The 18,951-nt window shown below is 29.7% G+C and overlaps 1 protein-coding gene across 1 annotated transcript in view; it reads right to left on the bottom strand.

Annotated features, from left to right (window-relative positions):
- The window catches only part of LOC132934401 (ETS-like protein pointed), a 56,256-nt gene that overhangs the window by 34,706 nt on the left and 2,599 nt on the right, over nucleotides 1-18,951 (bottom strand). Inside the window, exons 2-3 of the mRNA XM_061000710.1 lie at nucleotides 17,140-17,506; nucleotides 5,508-5,793 (exon numbers count right to left, since the gene is read on the bottom strand). Of these exons, the coding sequence (XP_060856693.1) occupies nucleotides 5,508-5,793; nucleotides 17,140-17,445 (592 nt within the window). The 5' untranslated portion in view covers nucleotides 17,446-17,506. The remainder of the gene's footprint in view (nucleotides 1-5,507; nucleotides 5,794-17,139; nucleotides 17,507-18,951) is intronic.

The following is an 18,951-nucleotide window of genomic DNA, read 5'->3' as shown; positions in this document are numbered from 1 at the left end:
ATTACAGATCAAGTATATTTTCAACGTTCAGTCTATGTGCTTCCGGAGTTCATTTGTATGAAGACATATGGATATGATCTTTTGTAGGTTTTATGGCAAAATGTTTAAATGAAAATACGAAAATATCAAATTGAATACCTTAAGTAAATAATAGTGGTTTATATTGAATATTTTTAATATAATGATAAGTTACATTTTAATACAACATTTGTATACTTAAATTATACGCCATTATTTCTCTTCCTTTTAAATATTAATAGCATGATATACAATAGTTTTTTTGTCGTACATCCTTCGACGATATAAGGAGACGGAAGTGTCCCGAGGACCACTATTCTTTCGTACGTTTTACCGGTTTACTCAAAATTGAAATCTATTATGCTTCGCTAATACGGTTTGCCCTTTTCAAAGAAAACTCATTTTAAATAGAAATTTATTATTATTTTCACACAAAGCAAAAACATACTATATTGATTCCTAAAATTTAATTTAACCATATTTTAAGATAATTTATGTGTATAGTTATAATGTCATACACTACACACCTATTTAAGTTAACTAAATATTAAATACACATTTATAGGTACACAATATAGCTAATTTACCGTTATAATAAATTATTAAGAGGACAACCTAAGAAGGTGCCACCACAAACGCGCGCTTTTTAAGGTGTTTAATATCGGCAATAATTATGAGATGTTGACGAAAATAAAAATTTTAATATATTTAAATACTTCTCGAAAGTATTTAACTTACAAGTGGTCCCATGTCAGCCTTTGCTAGCTGTAACGTAATAACGACGAAATTACCTACAAAGATAACTATACATATAGAAAAATAGAGTCACACGAAAAACTATTTACGCTATACAGTTGTAGTTATAAAAATACCAAATATTTATACATGATAATAAAGAAAATATTAGCTGTCTCATGGAGGTTTTATTGACATTACTAATACAAAAAAAGTTATTATTGTTTTTATGTTTTTCAAAGTAGAGTTTTTTTTTTTTATGTTAATGATATCAAAAAATAAAAATTAATACACTACCTACGAAAGAGAAATATTGTCGTCATCTATAAAGTCTTTATTCTGCTTATACCGTGTAAGTAAATTTGGATTCTCGACTATATGTCTGTAGCCTGGGATCTTTTTCAATCGAATAGGTTATCACGAAATATATTATATTTAATCGGTATCCTTATTATATAGGTAAGGTACAATATGCATTCATCGACTGGTTTTTGTTATAATATTATTAAAATATATTTTAATATAATAAAATTTAATATACACTATCGGTATCTATAATATTATATACAAAATATATACAATACACACCGACTGGCTTTTGTTTAGAATATTATACACTATAGATGTCTAGATACATATTATAATATTATTTTCGTCGACGTACATTTGTCATTAATAACAACAATCGTCGATCGGTATAATAATAATATACGTTCCATTGGGACAACAGTTCATAAATTTCAATACGAAGGTTTAGGCACGAACGCTGGTCGCCGTGTATTGTAACGTCGCTGCCCGGGTACACAAACATGTTGCCTATACATTTATTACGTATCCCCGACAGGAAATGGTCAATAACAATATAAAAACACTATCCGACGTTATTCTCGGCACGTCACTATTAGTGAATATTATATCTGCACAAGCCTCGTATACTATTATATTATTATGGTTAGTCACTATATTATTATATAGTCGGTCTCTGCCATTATGCATGTCAATGAGCACATCGCACGACGATGTGTTATACCTAAAATCGTAATTGTATACAGAGGTAGCAATACGTACCTATATAATATTGAAGAATAATATTACAAATGTCTGTAATCCGAAAATCTCTAGGACGGATACCCGCGCGCGACGGTGATGATCGGTCGGAGCGATCACGTCGGGGCCGATATTGCCGATCGTCCGACGGTAGTCTTTCGGCCGAATCGTCACGTGTTGGGTAAACCACCGGTATATGATGTGTATGTGATGGTTTACCAGTTACCGGGTTGCGGGAGCAAAATAGAATAATAATAGTTCTAGGTATTATATTGTAATATTATATTAATATGCAAAAATCGCGCGGCCGCGATTACCGGGTTACCGTAATCCGATTACCGGACCTAAATAGACGGGCGCCATCTGCGTTGTAAAAGCGTAACGTTAAACCGGATACCGAGTTACGGACGGAAGACAATCCGACAGGCAGCGTTGTGCGCATGGGTGACGCGACGTCTGATAGATGGCAGCACCGTGTCGTCGCGATGCGCGTCGTGAGCGAACCCGAATAATAAATGGCGTTTTTAATGCGATATTATAATATTGAAATTTTGATTTTACGTAGGTAGGTTAATCGTGGATTTAGAAACCCGTCGCGCGAACATGGCAAACGACCGCGAATGATGCGTACGGCCGACACTATAATGCAACTCATTTGCTCGTTACGGTATTTTGACCTATGGCGTAAGTCTTCGGACGATCAGGTTGGGTTAATTTTGTACGGCTAATTTCCATATACACAGGTATATTATCGTCCATAATATAATATAATAATATTATAATATTATATTATGGCCGTTTCGTAAGTCTTAGTTTTTTCACGATATTCACGAGTAGACACGATTATACAAACATTTGTCGTTTTTCGAGTAAAAAAAAAAAATAATAATCGAACTATAGACTGTCATTTGTCAATACGCATGTAAATGATTAAGAACTACTATACAAGAGTGTGGTAAATTCAACACGTTTTATACGTATTTATAATACAGTTAACATATTATAAATTATAATGTTATACTTGTTATAGGTACCTATTATATTGACAAGACGTCTGCGAGATTTCTTATCTTAACCTTTCGTGAGAACACAATGAAACGCATTCGGCTTTGATTTCGAAGCAACATGTGCCGTCATTGATGTAATTTTGTGATGAGGACGTTACACACACACACCCATAAATCATTTGTCAAAACTGTTTCACTCAAAAATAAATATTCAGGCTGCAGTCATATTATATGAAAAACCAAATTTATTCACATTACAGAAGACAACATTTCCAGTGTGTAGTTTTTCTTATTTTCTTGACAACATTAATATAAAAAAATGTATACAACATTTAGATAAATATAAAAATAATGAATTTTAAAACAATGATAACTTCTTTTGTACGCACCATATCACAAAAATAAAAACGCTACGAGTCTACGATAATGCAAATATTGTATTTTTTTACAGTAGGTAATTTAGGTATATTGGTTTATTTGAGCGAAACTTTTATTTACTATTATTACATCGTAATTACATGCAAAAATCAACAATCGTACTGACCACTTGTAACTTGTAAGTCAGGTACTTCGAAAAAGTATTAAAATGTACTTAAGATTTATAATTTTAATTTTGTCAACATTTAATTGAAATTGCCTATACGAAACCCCTAAATTAGCGGGAGTTCTCTCATTAATATTATATTAATGAGCGTTATAAGCGTCTTTGTTGTATTCATCGTTGAGATGTTTTAATAACATTTAAAGAATAGCACATTGAGATAATCGATTTTTTACGATTTTATATTATTACAATTTGTATGTGTTTTAACATTTTTTTTTTTAACGTTGACGTTTGATTATAGCTGTGTATTATTCTACTCGTTATTTGACCGTTTTCAATTGTGATTTTAATTAATTGTAACGTTTGTAACGCTCCTCCATTCCTAATCACTCCATTCCCTCATAACCGTTTCGAAAGAACAAAACAATTTTTCTATGTAAATATTATTAACGATATGGATAATAAACAGCGATCCGCATAACTATAATTTGTATCTGTTAAACAAACAGTTTGGTAGGTGTATCCTGCAATATTTAGATAGGTGAATAAGTGGATTGAAGTATATACTTTTCATATAGTTAATTAGTGTAAATATTTATATATGAATCACTATACCTACTTAAAATTGTTTATTTTTGTTTTGTATACTTTTGTTGCATAACGTACATCAATATACGTACAACGTACATCAGAATTTTATCAAAGTTTCAAAGGTTTGGAATGTTTTGCTCAAATTATTCAATGATAATATGACATAATATTATATTAGGTAGGTATATACTATTAGAGTATACAGTAGTATAATAAATAATGACAAATGAGAATATTTTCAAGCACATGATGAAACTGACTTATTTAAGTATAATAGGTAAACATGATTATTGAGGGCTAATAAAACATTTGTATACACATAAATATCTGGTCATGTTAACCAAAAAATAGCAAATTTTGATGTTGACATAATTTTTTTAAAGATATGTTATAAAAGTTTCGTTTTACAATATTGTACTTAAAAACCCGTTTAGGAATTTTGTTTTAATTCATCCGGAAGAATCGCTTTAAGCGGAATAATCAAATTTAAGTATCTACGTAGTACTCACTGATTCCATTGTACGCAATGAAAAGATTTTAATATTACTTATTAGTATTATTAAAATAACATCCCGTAAGTACCTATATTATCATAATATTGATGGCATGTATGATGCACCTTTATAGCCAGCCTAAAATGTCACGGAGAGCAGACAAAGGGACTGTTAAAATGTATAAAATTACTAACAATAAATATTAACCTACATACACGATATAAATTGTAAACTATGATATATTATTTAAAAATGATTGAATTAATTGCTTAGCTCGAGGGGCAAACAGTAACATAGAGGAGACATTGTCCGCTCTCCAAATTACTATACAGGTCTTGAATGAAAGGACGTGGGAGTAACAAGTACCTACTCTTTATGTTTCATGATAATATTATATCGGACTCCCACTAATTTTATAAATTAGTAATTACCTATCTATTTAATATATTAAAATATACTACATAATATAAGTAATGCATAATGTAAGTTCTGCAACCCTTTATACTACATACATTTATGAAATATACCTATAATGTTTCCCAATTCTGACTCTGACGATATCTTTAAAACTGGAATACTCATACATTATAATTTTCGTTTTATTAGGTCATAAAAAAGAATGGCAAAGATTAAATACAGAAAAAATATGAAACACGTCGTTACTTTCTATATTATATAGTTACTCATTGAATAAAGTGTTAACTTATAGGTATCGGAAATATGCGCTGTCTAAAGCCAGGATTTGATTATATTTTCTATTACACAAGTACACATGGGAACTTTTCTGTATTGGACCGTGGTATTGGTTTATAAATTATAATTTTAACCTTAAAACGATTATATGAACTATTTAACTATGTATATTTTATTTATAGTTTGGTACGTAAAATAATGAAATAAAGCCATGGATATATTATAACTTCGACCGACTAACCGGAATAATATTGACCATTTAATAATACTATTTTCAATACCAATAATGGTCATCACTGTAGGTAAACCATATATTACCACTAATATAAAAGAAATCTAGTGAAAACAATAATTATAATATTTACTATAGTTACATACCCAAAGAATTTTCTGGATCGGATAGATCACTTAGCGAAGGTACTTTTTGAAGCATATTACATCCGTCTGTTGTATTATTACTGTAGTTGGTCGATATGCTTTTATAATCTTGTAATATGTTGGGTTCTTGTTTAATAACTAAAAGTCCTCCACAACTATTTTCACCAGTCGCAGCTCCGTTCATATCATTTGTACTGCTATTGCTGTTCAACATGATTGTTGAAGACACAGATGATGGCATCATATTTGGGCTACTTTGAAAATCTTCACCACCAGAAGACATGTCCTGAAAACATAATTGATAATTTGATTAGAAATAATTTGCTTAGGTTAATTTTTCATTCAAAATTGTTAGGGTTTGAAATTTTCAATAGTAGGTAAGTAGGTAGGTAGGAACCTATCTAAATTATACACCAATCAGTTTAATATTTACTATCTTTATGATACATTACAAATGTAATTAGTTAGATTTGGCCTAAAAAAGTTGTATTAAATACATATCATATTATTATGCAATACTCGGTTAGGTAACACAATAATCCTGCAAATAGTGAAAAATATATTATGCTGTTTGATTTATATTGTAGTTATGTATAAGCACTATAAACTCATACCAATAAATAGTTAAATGCAACAAATAGTCGTAATTATATAGTACTGATCCAACATGGAGTTTAAATTATTATAAATTGTATACTCTCGTCACACCAAAAATCACAGCAATTTGATGATTTCTCGGCGTACGAATTTAGCGTCGATATTATGTGGGGTGACCTTTAATGGCTAGAAATCAATAAGAAGATATATAGTACCTCTAGCTTATAGTAAGTACCTATAAGGTATACCTATAAGTTATAACACATCAGTACTTTTCTTGTTTAAACGCTTAATAAACTATATAATTACCTATTGGTAAATCTGAAACATTAATCATCGTTGAATTTTAAATTAAAGGAAGGTTATAACTTGTATGAGCAAATACCTATTTATACGAGTTAATTGAAAAATGTAATGTTTAGTTAGTAATTTTAAATATTTGGTACTTCGTATTAATCTAGTTATTCAAATATTTGCATTTTTTTTATTGATTTGTGTATAAGACAATTGTGTGTATTTTTCTACAAACATTTATATATGTATGAAGTGAAAATATGATTAAAATAATTTTGAACAAATATGGAATAATATGTCTCTACGGTAACCGTTGAACGATCATAAATAACAAATGGTTAAGCTACATATCTAAATAGATAGGTAGTTTAATTTATAACACTATTTTGAGTTTAATAATGTGTTATATTTGAACGTAGGTAATAAAAAAGAAGCATATAGAAAGTAATACATAGATTTGTTAATTTTAATCTACCATAATACGAGCATTTAAGCAAATATATACTTTTTGTTGGGCCAACATTGGTCTCTAGGTCAATATTTTATAGTTGATTGACCTATTATCGAATTTAAAGATGAAATATTATCAGTGACGTAGCTTTATATTTTTTTATGTTTTAATTTCACTAAAAGGTTTAAGTATCTATTTCAAATAAATATAACTTACACAAGTATCACTTTAATGTAGTAAGGTATTGAAAAAATTCAACGCTACGAACCCTATATATATAATACATCTCTACATTTGATAACGAAAAAAGAGTCAACTTTAAAATGTATACGGAGCTTAAATGGTAAAGAAACTCCTACGAAATTAAATTGTATTCTAAAAAAATAGTGTAAGTACAGAGATATTTTAAGAAATGTTCTGTGAATAAATAAAATACGATATATAAATAGTATTAAATATGATGTCTAAATGTTATTAAAATTCAAAATATCATAAAAAATATATATGTATATTTAATACATAGGTTGTCATACAATTAAAAAAAAATACATTTTGGTGTAACTTTGTTATTACTGTAGGTATCTACGTTATATACTTATATAGGTATAGGTACTAGTGTTTATGATTGCCATCAAACTATGATACACTATTATGTACCTGGACATTTTAAAGCACTTTTTATAATACAAATTAAACCCTTACAGATAAATGTTACAAATAATAAAAGAATAATTTACCTTTTCTGGTTTAGACTTTCTTTAAATGTTATTTACTGGTATTCAATATTATATAATATAATTAGATAGATCATAATTTTAATGATTAGACTAAACGAAAAATCCTAACTCTAAGTTGACGTTAAGCTATAATATAATCATTTTCTCATAGGTACCGCATCAATGAAACAACAAACTAAAAAAAGAGAGTAAAAAAACCTCAGAATATCACATATATATTATACATTTATACTACACATAATATACACAATAATATAATATAATACAACATAAATATACATAATGATACTGATAATACATATAACAATAATCAAATGACAAGATTTATAGAGGTATGAACTACGAACTAATAGTGTAGGTTAGTAAATAATTCGTAGTATAAACAATGGGCATATTAAAACTTGACGGGCTAAATACATTATTATAAGATTAACCACGGCGGAGAAAAAAATATTAAAACAAAAGTGCTTTATGCAGTTGAATAGTATAATTATATGCGTATATAATACACGGTCTCGCCACTATAGTCATAATTATGTTGCAACATAAGCCTAATATAAATAACACCTATATAGCTTAAGCTTATATTATATTATATAATTGCAGGTGCAAATACAGGGCACATGACACTATATAAAGGGATAGTCGCCTACATATCGCTCCAAAATAATATGGTTGTAATACATATTGTGAATAATACAATTTATTATGAATACTATATTTATATTTATTCATGAAATTATATGGTATAGAAAAAATATGTAACTCACATAATTACTATACAGAATACACTTATATTACCTATAGATACCTATAGTATAATATTATGGTAAATAATAGAAAATATTATTATATATACGGCGTTTAATACTCTCATTAGAAAACAGAATACTTCTTATCACTATTTTTAGTCTATATATTTTTTCATTATAACACTATTACAGACGCTGGTTTTGTATTAAAATATTTTTAATTATTCAACCTGTAAAAATAATTTCAAGCTAACTCAAATTTGTTTGTACAAAATTTAATAAAAACAAACGCATTTTATTATATAACAACAATAATTATTCACCAGTCACCACAATAAGTAATATTAATATATACCTACTGATATTGTATTTTAATCAAAACTATAGTGATCTAAACAGAAGACAGACAGTTTTTTTTATGTATAATAGTATAATGTATATTATACTGTGTAGGTATATATCACATATTATTCAATATTCATAAATAGGATAGATAAAGTAAATATCAATTCATAAAAATTATAATAAATGGAAATTTAGTCTTATTGGTCATTACTTATTAGTTATTAGTATTATTTATTTTGTGATTTAGCTTTTTAATAAACTTATGACTTTATGAGTTATGTTCTAGAAATGTACAATGACGCATACAATTTTCACATGTATCAAATTTAGTTAAATTTGTATACCTATAAATCATTATTCATTACTTATTATTTAAATATATATTTTATAAGCAAACAAGTTTTCAAAGCATTTAGTTGATTTTTATTAAGAGTGAAGCGAAAAAAGTTTAAAAAAATTATAAAATCAGTAGGTTATTAGAGTCTAATAATTAATAAGAATTATAATTGTATGATTATTTAGAAAACATTTTTAAGATTGTGTTTTTTTTTATTAAAACCTAACAAATACATGAACCATAAAATATAAATACAAAATTATGAAATTTATTCGTAATTGTTATTAGAAATACTTTTCAAATAACATAACATGGTCAATGTGTTTATGTATACACTATTATATACTACTATATTATGAAGTATGAATAACAAAAAATATGAATTTGTTTATTATTTTAGTTTTAACGTCCACCTCTGTAATACTTCATATCTGATATTTTGTTTTCTAAACGACCTATATTAGTTTTTTTCTATAGATAAATTACTATAGTAAAAACATAGATAGTTAAAATATTTTTATTTTAAAAAAGTAAAGTATAGGAAATGTTTTAAATGGTATTTTTTGTTGAAACGCAAACTACAATTTAATACACTGATAATATTATACAGCAAATTCTACTAATAAACACGAGCGATAATTTTTATACTTCAAAAAAAGTGTTCCAATTAAAAAATTCCACCGCGTATGCGTGAAGTGCGAATTCTCCGACATTGCATAATTAGTATTATGGTAGTGTAATTTCAAACTTTCTAAAAATGTAAAAAGTCAATTCGCGGGGAATTCGCGGCGATCGAAACAAAATTAATTGTTTAAATTGGATGTAATTTTTCAGTCTAGACCATTGATTTTATCCAATAACGGCAATACGCGACACGGGCCATATTAATATTATAATATTATTGAAGATAGCGATAGGTAGTAATAATAATAATATATGCACTACAAAAATGTTCGGGATAATATTTCGATCAACCTGCGACGGCGGACGGCGGTGGCTGGTACCTGTCCGTTATCGCGGTAAAACCGTATAACACTATAAGACACGAGGAACACGGGAGCGATTCCATTATGCATAAATATATAATATATTATACTATTCATACATAATAATATTATTATGTATAGTATGTCGTAGTGGATGCATGTTTAGTTGTGTCGCGCTTGGTACAACTGTAGCAGCAGGTCGTATAATATACTATAATATTATACACACATAGACGCGTTATTGTGTAGTGCGGTCAAATTCACCTTGCGTGTACTACACACAAACACACACACGCACGCGCTCTAGTACGTAAATTTATATATATATATATATATAATATAATGATGATAATGATAATAATAATAATAATAATAAAATAATACACGAAAACGTAACACACGAAGAATATCGAAAAAAAAAATTGAATAAAAAAAAAGAAGGGATAGAACAAGGTCGGCGGCGAACAACTACTACCAACTCTATGAATGAACAACAGCTGCCCCGCCACCGCCGTCACTGCAGGGGGAGCGTGTGCGTGCGAGTGCGCGCTCGCTCAGTATACAGCGTGTGAAACGCGCGCACACGCACACGCACACATGGTGAAGGCAGAGGAAATAATGTAGAACACCGCGGTCGCTGCCTAGACCGGGGCCGCGTGTGTTCGGAGAGAACGCTCATGAGCGTCGCGGACCACGGGGAAACGAGGCGAGGAGGGGTTAGGAGGCGATGCGTGCGAGTGCGTGAGACAGCGGTGGCGGCGGCGGCGGCGATGAATGAATGAACGTCGACGACGGCACAAGGAGTAGGCCGCCCCGAACTCGATGAATGAACGCGAACGAACGACGAATGAATGAATGAACGAAAAAAAAAAAAATAAAAATAAAATACTCCTAGTTGGCCGCCGACGCCGCCGGCCACCTGTGCGTGTATAAGTGTGTGTATGTGTATGTGTGTGTGTGCAACGGAAGAGTGAAAATAAAACTGTTCTCAATACGATATATTAATATATATACTATTACCTACTATACAGGTATAAGCGATACTACCGTCGGTGGTCGATCGGATACTCGGATAGAATATTGTCATCTCATATTAATATATTATTATGTAATGCTGATTTTTTTTTTAAAAATATTTTGTTCGGCAAAAAACGGTTGACGCGACGAGATGACAACGACGAAATTAAATACGACGGAGTTGGTTAGTTATTAGACGGGACGCGGTCTGGTTTGATAAAAAGGACACGGCGGGACGTAATTGAAAAAAAAATCCTCGTAGCAGAAACTACAGACGGGTCATGAGGTCCCCTATAATAATATTATTATGACCGGTGTGCTCGGCGGCCTTTGGCCCCAGTTGATTCGGTTGCTGGGAACGAATTGATTTAATTGAATTACCACCATCGTGCGAGGCGGAGGAGCTTTGCCACTGAAATTAACCGAAAGAATAGATGAATATTATTATTAAATTGTGTAATAAAAGTGTGCGCACGAAAATTAGGTGGATTGACGAGAATGGAAAAATGAGATAATTTTACCATGAGTAATAATGTTATAATATATTTATATACACAGTATAGTAACAACGAGTCAATCCAAAACTGTTGGTCAGCAAACAGAGGCAAGTTATTATTTTTTCTGTCATTGTTTGTATATTTTCAGTTTATTTAATGGCTAGTCCGTTCGTTGCTACTAATGATGACGAATGTGTAAAAATTATATTATTGTTTTAATCGTCCATCGAGTGGAAAAAAAATTATATTAGTTTAACACGTATATATAAAAAAAATATATATATGATTAATACAACACTGAAATTTCAAATACCATAACACGAAAGTCAAAAGAGTAAAATAGGTTATCATCAGACAACTATAGACTATAACAGACGGCATAATGAACAATCCTTGTATATGAAAACAGAGAAGAATACTGAGAAAACACATGTAACAGATATTAGACACCAAACGGGCGTTTCATTTTACAAGTAACAGTAAGCTGGAAGACAAAAGTGGTGGCGCTCGTTCTTTATTATGTTTATGGTGATTAAAACCTTGTTTTTTATTATAAACTGTTAGAGATCAACTGTTCTGGATAATGTAACCAAAAAACAGTTCTTAAATCAATTCTGTAAAGTTCTATTGAAAAAAAAATCTTCGACAAAAGTATATACTAATCTGTTATTATAAACATACGGAGAAGAAAGAAATATTGTCCAAACTATTACAGTGTATATATTATTACACTAATAAATGAAATAAAAAAAAATACATAATATTGCGACTTAAGTTTACTCGTGTTCACAACCAATGTTCTGTACTTCCATAATATAATGTCTAATGATAGCCATGATTATATATTGTATACAAATTTAATATGCGTGCGTAAGTTTATATATATATATATATATAAGTGGTAAATGCTAATGTATATGTATGCTATGTATTCTAAAAATAGTACCCATCTTGATCATAACGAAACTACACACTATACAACACTATCGCTACCACCTCCGAAGCCCACGCTTAACTAACATAATAATTTAAATACTCCGTGTTTACTGTAACGTTTGGTGTTGGGTAAATAACGATTATAAAAAAATATTATTATAATTTAATGTTATTATTTTAATCTACATATTTGATGAAAAATAAAAAATAAACACTAACTTTTAAAATATATTTTGGTTATTCAAACGATAGTTTTATGTTATACTTTAAAATGAAATATTTATTATTTTATAATTATTTTCAATCACATGCAGTTGTGGAGTATCGTCTACAGCGCCATCAGAATTTAAAGTGAGACTAAATAATGAAAATTCGACGGAACTTGGCTTCAATCCAACTGTATAACATATACGACTATACGAGTGTGTGTGAGCAACGTTATTGCTGTTGCTATACAGATAGTCGCTCGTTATGTGTTTCACACAAGACTCGTTTTACATATTAATATAAACATTATTATATTATGATATTATAACAGGAATAATATGAGTGAAACTAATCTTAGTCGAATAGGTAATATACTAATATATTATATTATAATATAATTATGTAATATAACTAATACGATAAAAGGCTGCTTGATAATAATAATATAAAGTTTTATATTATTATACGGAATGATCACAATTCCATTAATTCGATTTCCAAGTATAAGGTATGATTGCTAGAGACTATAGGTGTGAACAGATTAATTTTTAATCAATTGAAATGTTGGATAGATAATCGAGTTTGTATGATTATTACAATAATGGGTTATATACAATATAATGTTAAAAGAGTTATTTTCATTGAACAGTACGATTTGGGAGCGTTAAACATTTTATATAAATAAAACGTAAACGCATATTGTGAACACAGCAGCATCAGTATGCAGCATTACAACTACAGTCTGTAACAACGGCGGTGTCTGGTACTCTGGTTGTGTGTAGGAGTCGTTACCCAGTCACCACAGCTGTTTCTACTGAATAACCATCATCAACGCACCCTTTCACCACAGTAGATAAGAAATGTTATTTTTGTTTAATTTATAATTAAAATTTTTTCGTATTCATGGCATTTTATTTCAATTCAACTATACAAGTTTAGTCAACAAAAATTAAATATTAATATTTTATATATTATTATTGTTCAAGACAATGTCAATTTGGAATATTTTATAATGCAAAAAACACAAATATTTCATTTGAACATTCGAGGCGTCTAATATTCGAATATATAATATCTGTCGTTCTTGCCGGTACTAATAAAATATAAAAAAAATAGTAGATGTATACGGTTTATACTTTATAACAATAATAAAATAACACAATTGAAATTCAAAGGTTTGACGATTATTGAATCCGTGAAAATCCTATGAGGTTTTAATATTCATCGAGTGTACCACTCATGTAAACTACTCATCGTCCAGACATGTAAAACAAAGAAAATATAAAATACCCTAAGACACCAAGATTATTCATGTACGTAACGTGTATATTAAAAGATCCATTCATTATTATTCACCGCCACCACTACTATCATCGTCCACCATCGACAACACCACCACCACTACCTCCATCACCACGACAATGCATATAATAATAATAATAATAATAATAATAATAATAATACGTGTAGACATAATAATATATGCTAATACATGGCTATTTTACAATATAGGTTCCAATGACACCTTGATCAAAAAAAATGTTTTACATACCATGGTTTTATTATTCAAGTGAATTTGAAAAATGAAGAATAACAATCAATAAATTATACATACAACAACCATGAGTACAATTATTTGTTGCGTAAAATTCTAGACTCTGATGAAATACGAATTATCAGTAAATCTATATTATTCAATTATTGGACCAAGTACAGAATTACACGGGACAAAACTGCGGGATTCGAAAATGACTACAGACAGAGCGCACAAAGACAAACAATGTATTTAAATTTTGAACTTCTCAATAGCAATTTCGTTAATTTTATTTCACAATCGTGTACTTACCTACTGGAGTGATGGAGATTGTGCTTATAAATATATTTATGTTTAAATACATATATTCAACTACTGAAGTTTAAGTATATATATTCAACTATTCAAGTTTAAATATATATATTCAAGTAACGTACTAGCATATAATATATATTATATTTTTTATGCATGATAACAAATGATTTCTTCTTTCGTCAGCGTTATTTTTATTATTAGTACCCAGTACCCACTTGATGCACACAAACTGAAGATCTAAAGATTAAATGAATCGCCCCCGACATCATATTTTCGTTTTTTATTATTTTTACTCTTTTTTTTTTAACGAGTTAAATGTCGCTATTCTATAGTTATTGTTATTTAAAAAACCGGAAATGTCTTTTCTCGCGCCGGCGGAACACGTTATTAGTATCATAGCCGTTGTAATAATAACAACAAGACATTATAATACTACAAGATTGTTGAGGAGACCGTAACGCCGCTGTTTTACTATTATAATATACTTAATACATAGGGATGGATGCGGCCGGTTTAGTTTAGTACCCTTCTGATAACAATAATAAATCTTTTCCACTGCTGCTTTTGATTTTTCTATATCATCTGTTACGTTGCTACTGTCTACGTTGTTTTTATTGTCAACGCCAAAGAACCATCGTTCGTTTCCTTTGCTCGTATTAATTTTTTTTAAAGAATCTAATAATAACAATCGTTAGAATAAGTGGCGTGTATACGATGTTATTATTGTTATTCCTACAGTACTTCCTGTAAGCAACGGTCAGGTGAATGAAGATAGAAAAACCGGATGCACACAGCACCGCATCACCAACACCGGATGGACTACGGTCGCAGAAGTTAATATATATTTAGTCACGTAAATATTAAAATAATAATACGAATAACTAATTATACTATAACTATATTTTATAAATTATAAGTATTATACTAATAATGAAACTTGGCAAAATTTATGTTTTTTAGAACTGAGAACAAACCTTTTCTTTTAAAATGTTAACTTTTTAAATCAAGTTTTTTTACTCACTTTATCATCATTATTACTTTTAAAATAATTATTCACAGACATTTATCAATACTAAAATGTTATTATTTTTTAACTGACTTTAATAGAATGAGTTGAAATAAAAAATAAATATTTTCCAAGCCTGCAAAATGAATTATTGTTTTATCTTTACATTTATATTTTATACCAAACTGGGAGTATGAAGATTAGAACCCGACATATTAATATAATATAATATAATACATTAATACCTACATGTATAATGATACTATACATTAATCTGTCTGTATTTGTTATTAGTTTAATACTATATATTTTAGATAATACAATAATACATAGAATATAGATATACATTATTTTAACTATTTTGTATCTGAATTAAAAGTATTTTTGTAGAAGTACAATAAGTATACGTATAATGTATCTAAACAATTGGTTAGTGTGGACGTGTGGTTAGAGTGGTGGTATAGTAACTAAACTTTGTAATTGGGGTTAATGAAAACTCGCCTTGAGAGAATCCTACACAGGTACCTGTTGGGAAATAATTTACCAACAAACATAAGTTAATAAATACTGAATGACAAAAAAATAAATGACCCATCTCGTTTCGTCACGTCAATATAGAATAATTAATCGAAATATTCACTCAAGTGTATATGTAGAATAAATAACGCAGTTATCTCGCAATTACGCAAACTTCTACGGGTATAACGAAAAAAATAACAAATTGAAAAAATTAACTAGCTTCACTCAACTATGCACAGAATAGTAATGTATTATTATTTATTACCATACATTTGAGAGAAACGATAAATTATTCTGATCTGAGACTAGATTTCGTACAATATGAAACTTCACTGCTTAAAGAAATATTTGCAAAACAGTCATAAAATCAATACATATTTATCGATTTGCTCAGAATCAGAATATTGGTAAAAAATAAATTATTTGTTCCTTATTATTGGCTTACTGAACGGCCAAATACAATGAGATTATATAGCTTTGTATTCATTCTGTTAAGAACATATTTTTTTTAATTACCTTCAATATATGAGGACAATACTATTGTTAAAATAATTAAGGTAAGTCACAATTGGACCATTACCGATAATTACAAGCAGCATTATTTTATTGAAAGAGGTTCTAATAGATAAAAATATAATGTATATTAATTTTATCAAATTGGTTTCATATCAATATTTATAATGAATATTGAATATAATGATACTATTTAGTATTAATGCTCTTATAAATAATTATTATTTAAATACAATTTACATATGCAGGTTCAATAAATTACTATTGATAAAAACTAAGAAGTATAAAAATTTATTTTAAAATTTATTATGTAAATAAAAGCATAATTAAGTGCATTAAAAACACTTAAATGTTTATTATAAGTTATGATTATGATTAGTGTTTATTACTATTTATTGACGAGTTCTGTATCATGCTGATATATTATATTGTAATTACTCAACTAATAGGCGCAATTATTTGTTTTCGGTACTTACATTTAGGTAAATTTGTCTAAATTGGGAAGTATAAGCTACTTAACAGATAACCCGTAATTGACTAACAATTCACATAAATAGTCAAATAATTAATGAAATGAATATGTACTTACTGAACGTAGAGAATTGGCGTCTACATCACACGTTAAGTCTCTAGATAGTTCAGAACTTCTAGTCCATCGTTCTACGCTTTTACTATTACGAACTTTGTTTGATGATGTCACAATATTGTCAAGTATTCTCTGTTGTGGTGGGCACTGAGATTGCCTATGAGTCACTACTGGCGTTTTTTCGCAGTCGAGCCAACTTTTAGTACCTAATTGATGTTGATGTTGTGCGTTCTCTGGATAAAAAGCTCGATCAGTGTCGTCGTCGTAATAGCACGACGAATAATGTTTGAAGTCTTCGTCAGAGTCCATACTACTCTAACCCGGTGTTAGCCACTGTTTTTAGTGACCACCGGCGGGTATAATTGTTCACCTGTTTAATTAAATAAAATTAGTTTAACTATTGAACATCATGGTTCACATTATCATAAATGCATAACAATAACATGCAAATATCAGTAAAAAATAATAATTGTCTATTGTCATTAAAAAACGGTGAAAACAATTTTCAATGGAAAATTGTTATAGTATTCGTTGGCACAACTATGTAATAGGTAACTTGAATATTGGAAAGTGAACACTATATTTTATTACTAACTTTATAAAGCAATCTTTTAAAAACGTAAAATACACTCAAACTTCTCCAAATTATACACAAGTAATGTTATTTATTGGGCGATTTTCATAGACAAAACATTAAGTGTTATACATAAGTACAATAGTACATAAAAAACAAATAACCAAACTCATTATATTTCACACCATCTGGACACCAGATACAGGTATAGGTATATAATCTAAAAACTCAGATATTTATGCACTATCGAGTTCTCTCGAATAATTCTATAATACTGTATCGTTGTTTTGTGTTTTTAACAGTTTAATAAAAATAAAATTCAATAATCTTACGTGGTCGTAATTGAGTATAGCACATATTATATTATTATGTACAGGGTAGACGTGTGGGAAATTGTGGTTTTCCTGTGTTAGCCTTACGAGAAAACCGGAAAGTACTGCGTAGCCCAAACTGTATATATATGTATAATATAGATATAGGTACGTAAGAAATGCATTCATCGTTATTCAAATAAAACGATTTAAATATTTGCATCATTGAGCATATGAGTGTGTAATTATTGTAAAGTAACATGTAATATATTTTGGCATGCAATAATAACATTTGCACAATTGCAGCGTGAACAAAATCAACAATCTATCAGCGGGTGCAAAACGCGTTGGTTTTTTTTCGGCACAAAGAACTCATTGCCGTCGCCTCTTGTAGTACACAATATGTAATAAGCATAATATTCCCAAAACCACACGCACACATCCCTTTTTTACGCGGGCGGCTCGGTTAGCCATAATATTATTCTCCCACGAATCTCTCCTGTCTACCATCACACACACACACACACACACGCTCGACCATATATATTATATTAGTTTGCTTCTCCGCCCGCCCTTTCGTTCTCTGTATATTTCTCCGGCACACACGGTCGTCTCTCGTTTCTGTCCCCACCGACCCCGTCCCCGACGGTTTATCGTCACCGAACGAAAGAGACTAGGTCTACGACGACGACGATGGCGACGACCGGTTGCACACGCACGCACGCACACACACACGCACGCACAAGTAAGGAAAACGGCACTATATATATATATATTATATATAGTATATATTGTGAGCCTTATGCTCTCCCTCGATTATAATACACACACATAAAGTCTCCTCCACACTAATAGGAGATATAGCTGCAGAGTAGTAGTACTAGTGGTGCAGCCGTGTGGTGGTTGTAGTAGGTAGTGCATAGTAAGTAA

The sequence above is a fragment of the Metopolophium dirhodum genome, chromosome 1 (assembly GCF_019925205.1).
Source record: "Metopolophium dirhodum isolate CAU chromosome 1, ASM1992520v1, whole genome shotgun sequence".
NCBI classification, from domain to species: Eukaryota; Metazoa; Arthropoda; class Insecta; order Hemiptera; family Aphididae; genus Metopolophium; species Metopolophium dirhodum.
The sequence above is the reverse complement of the archived record's forward strand: the minus strand, read 5'-3'. Positions and strand labels throughout refer to the sequence as shown.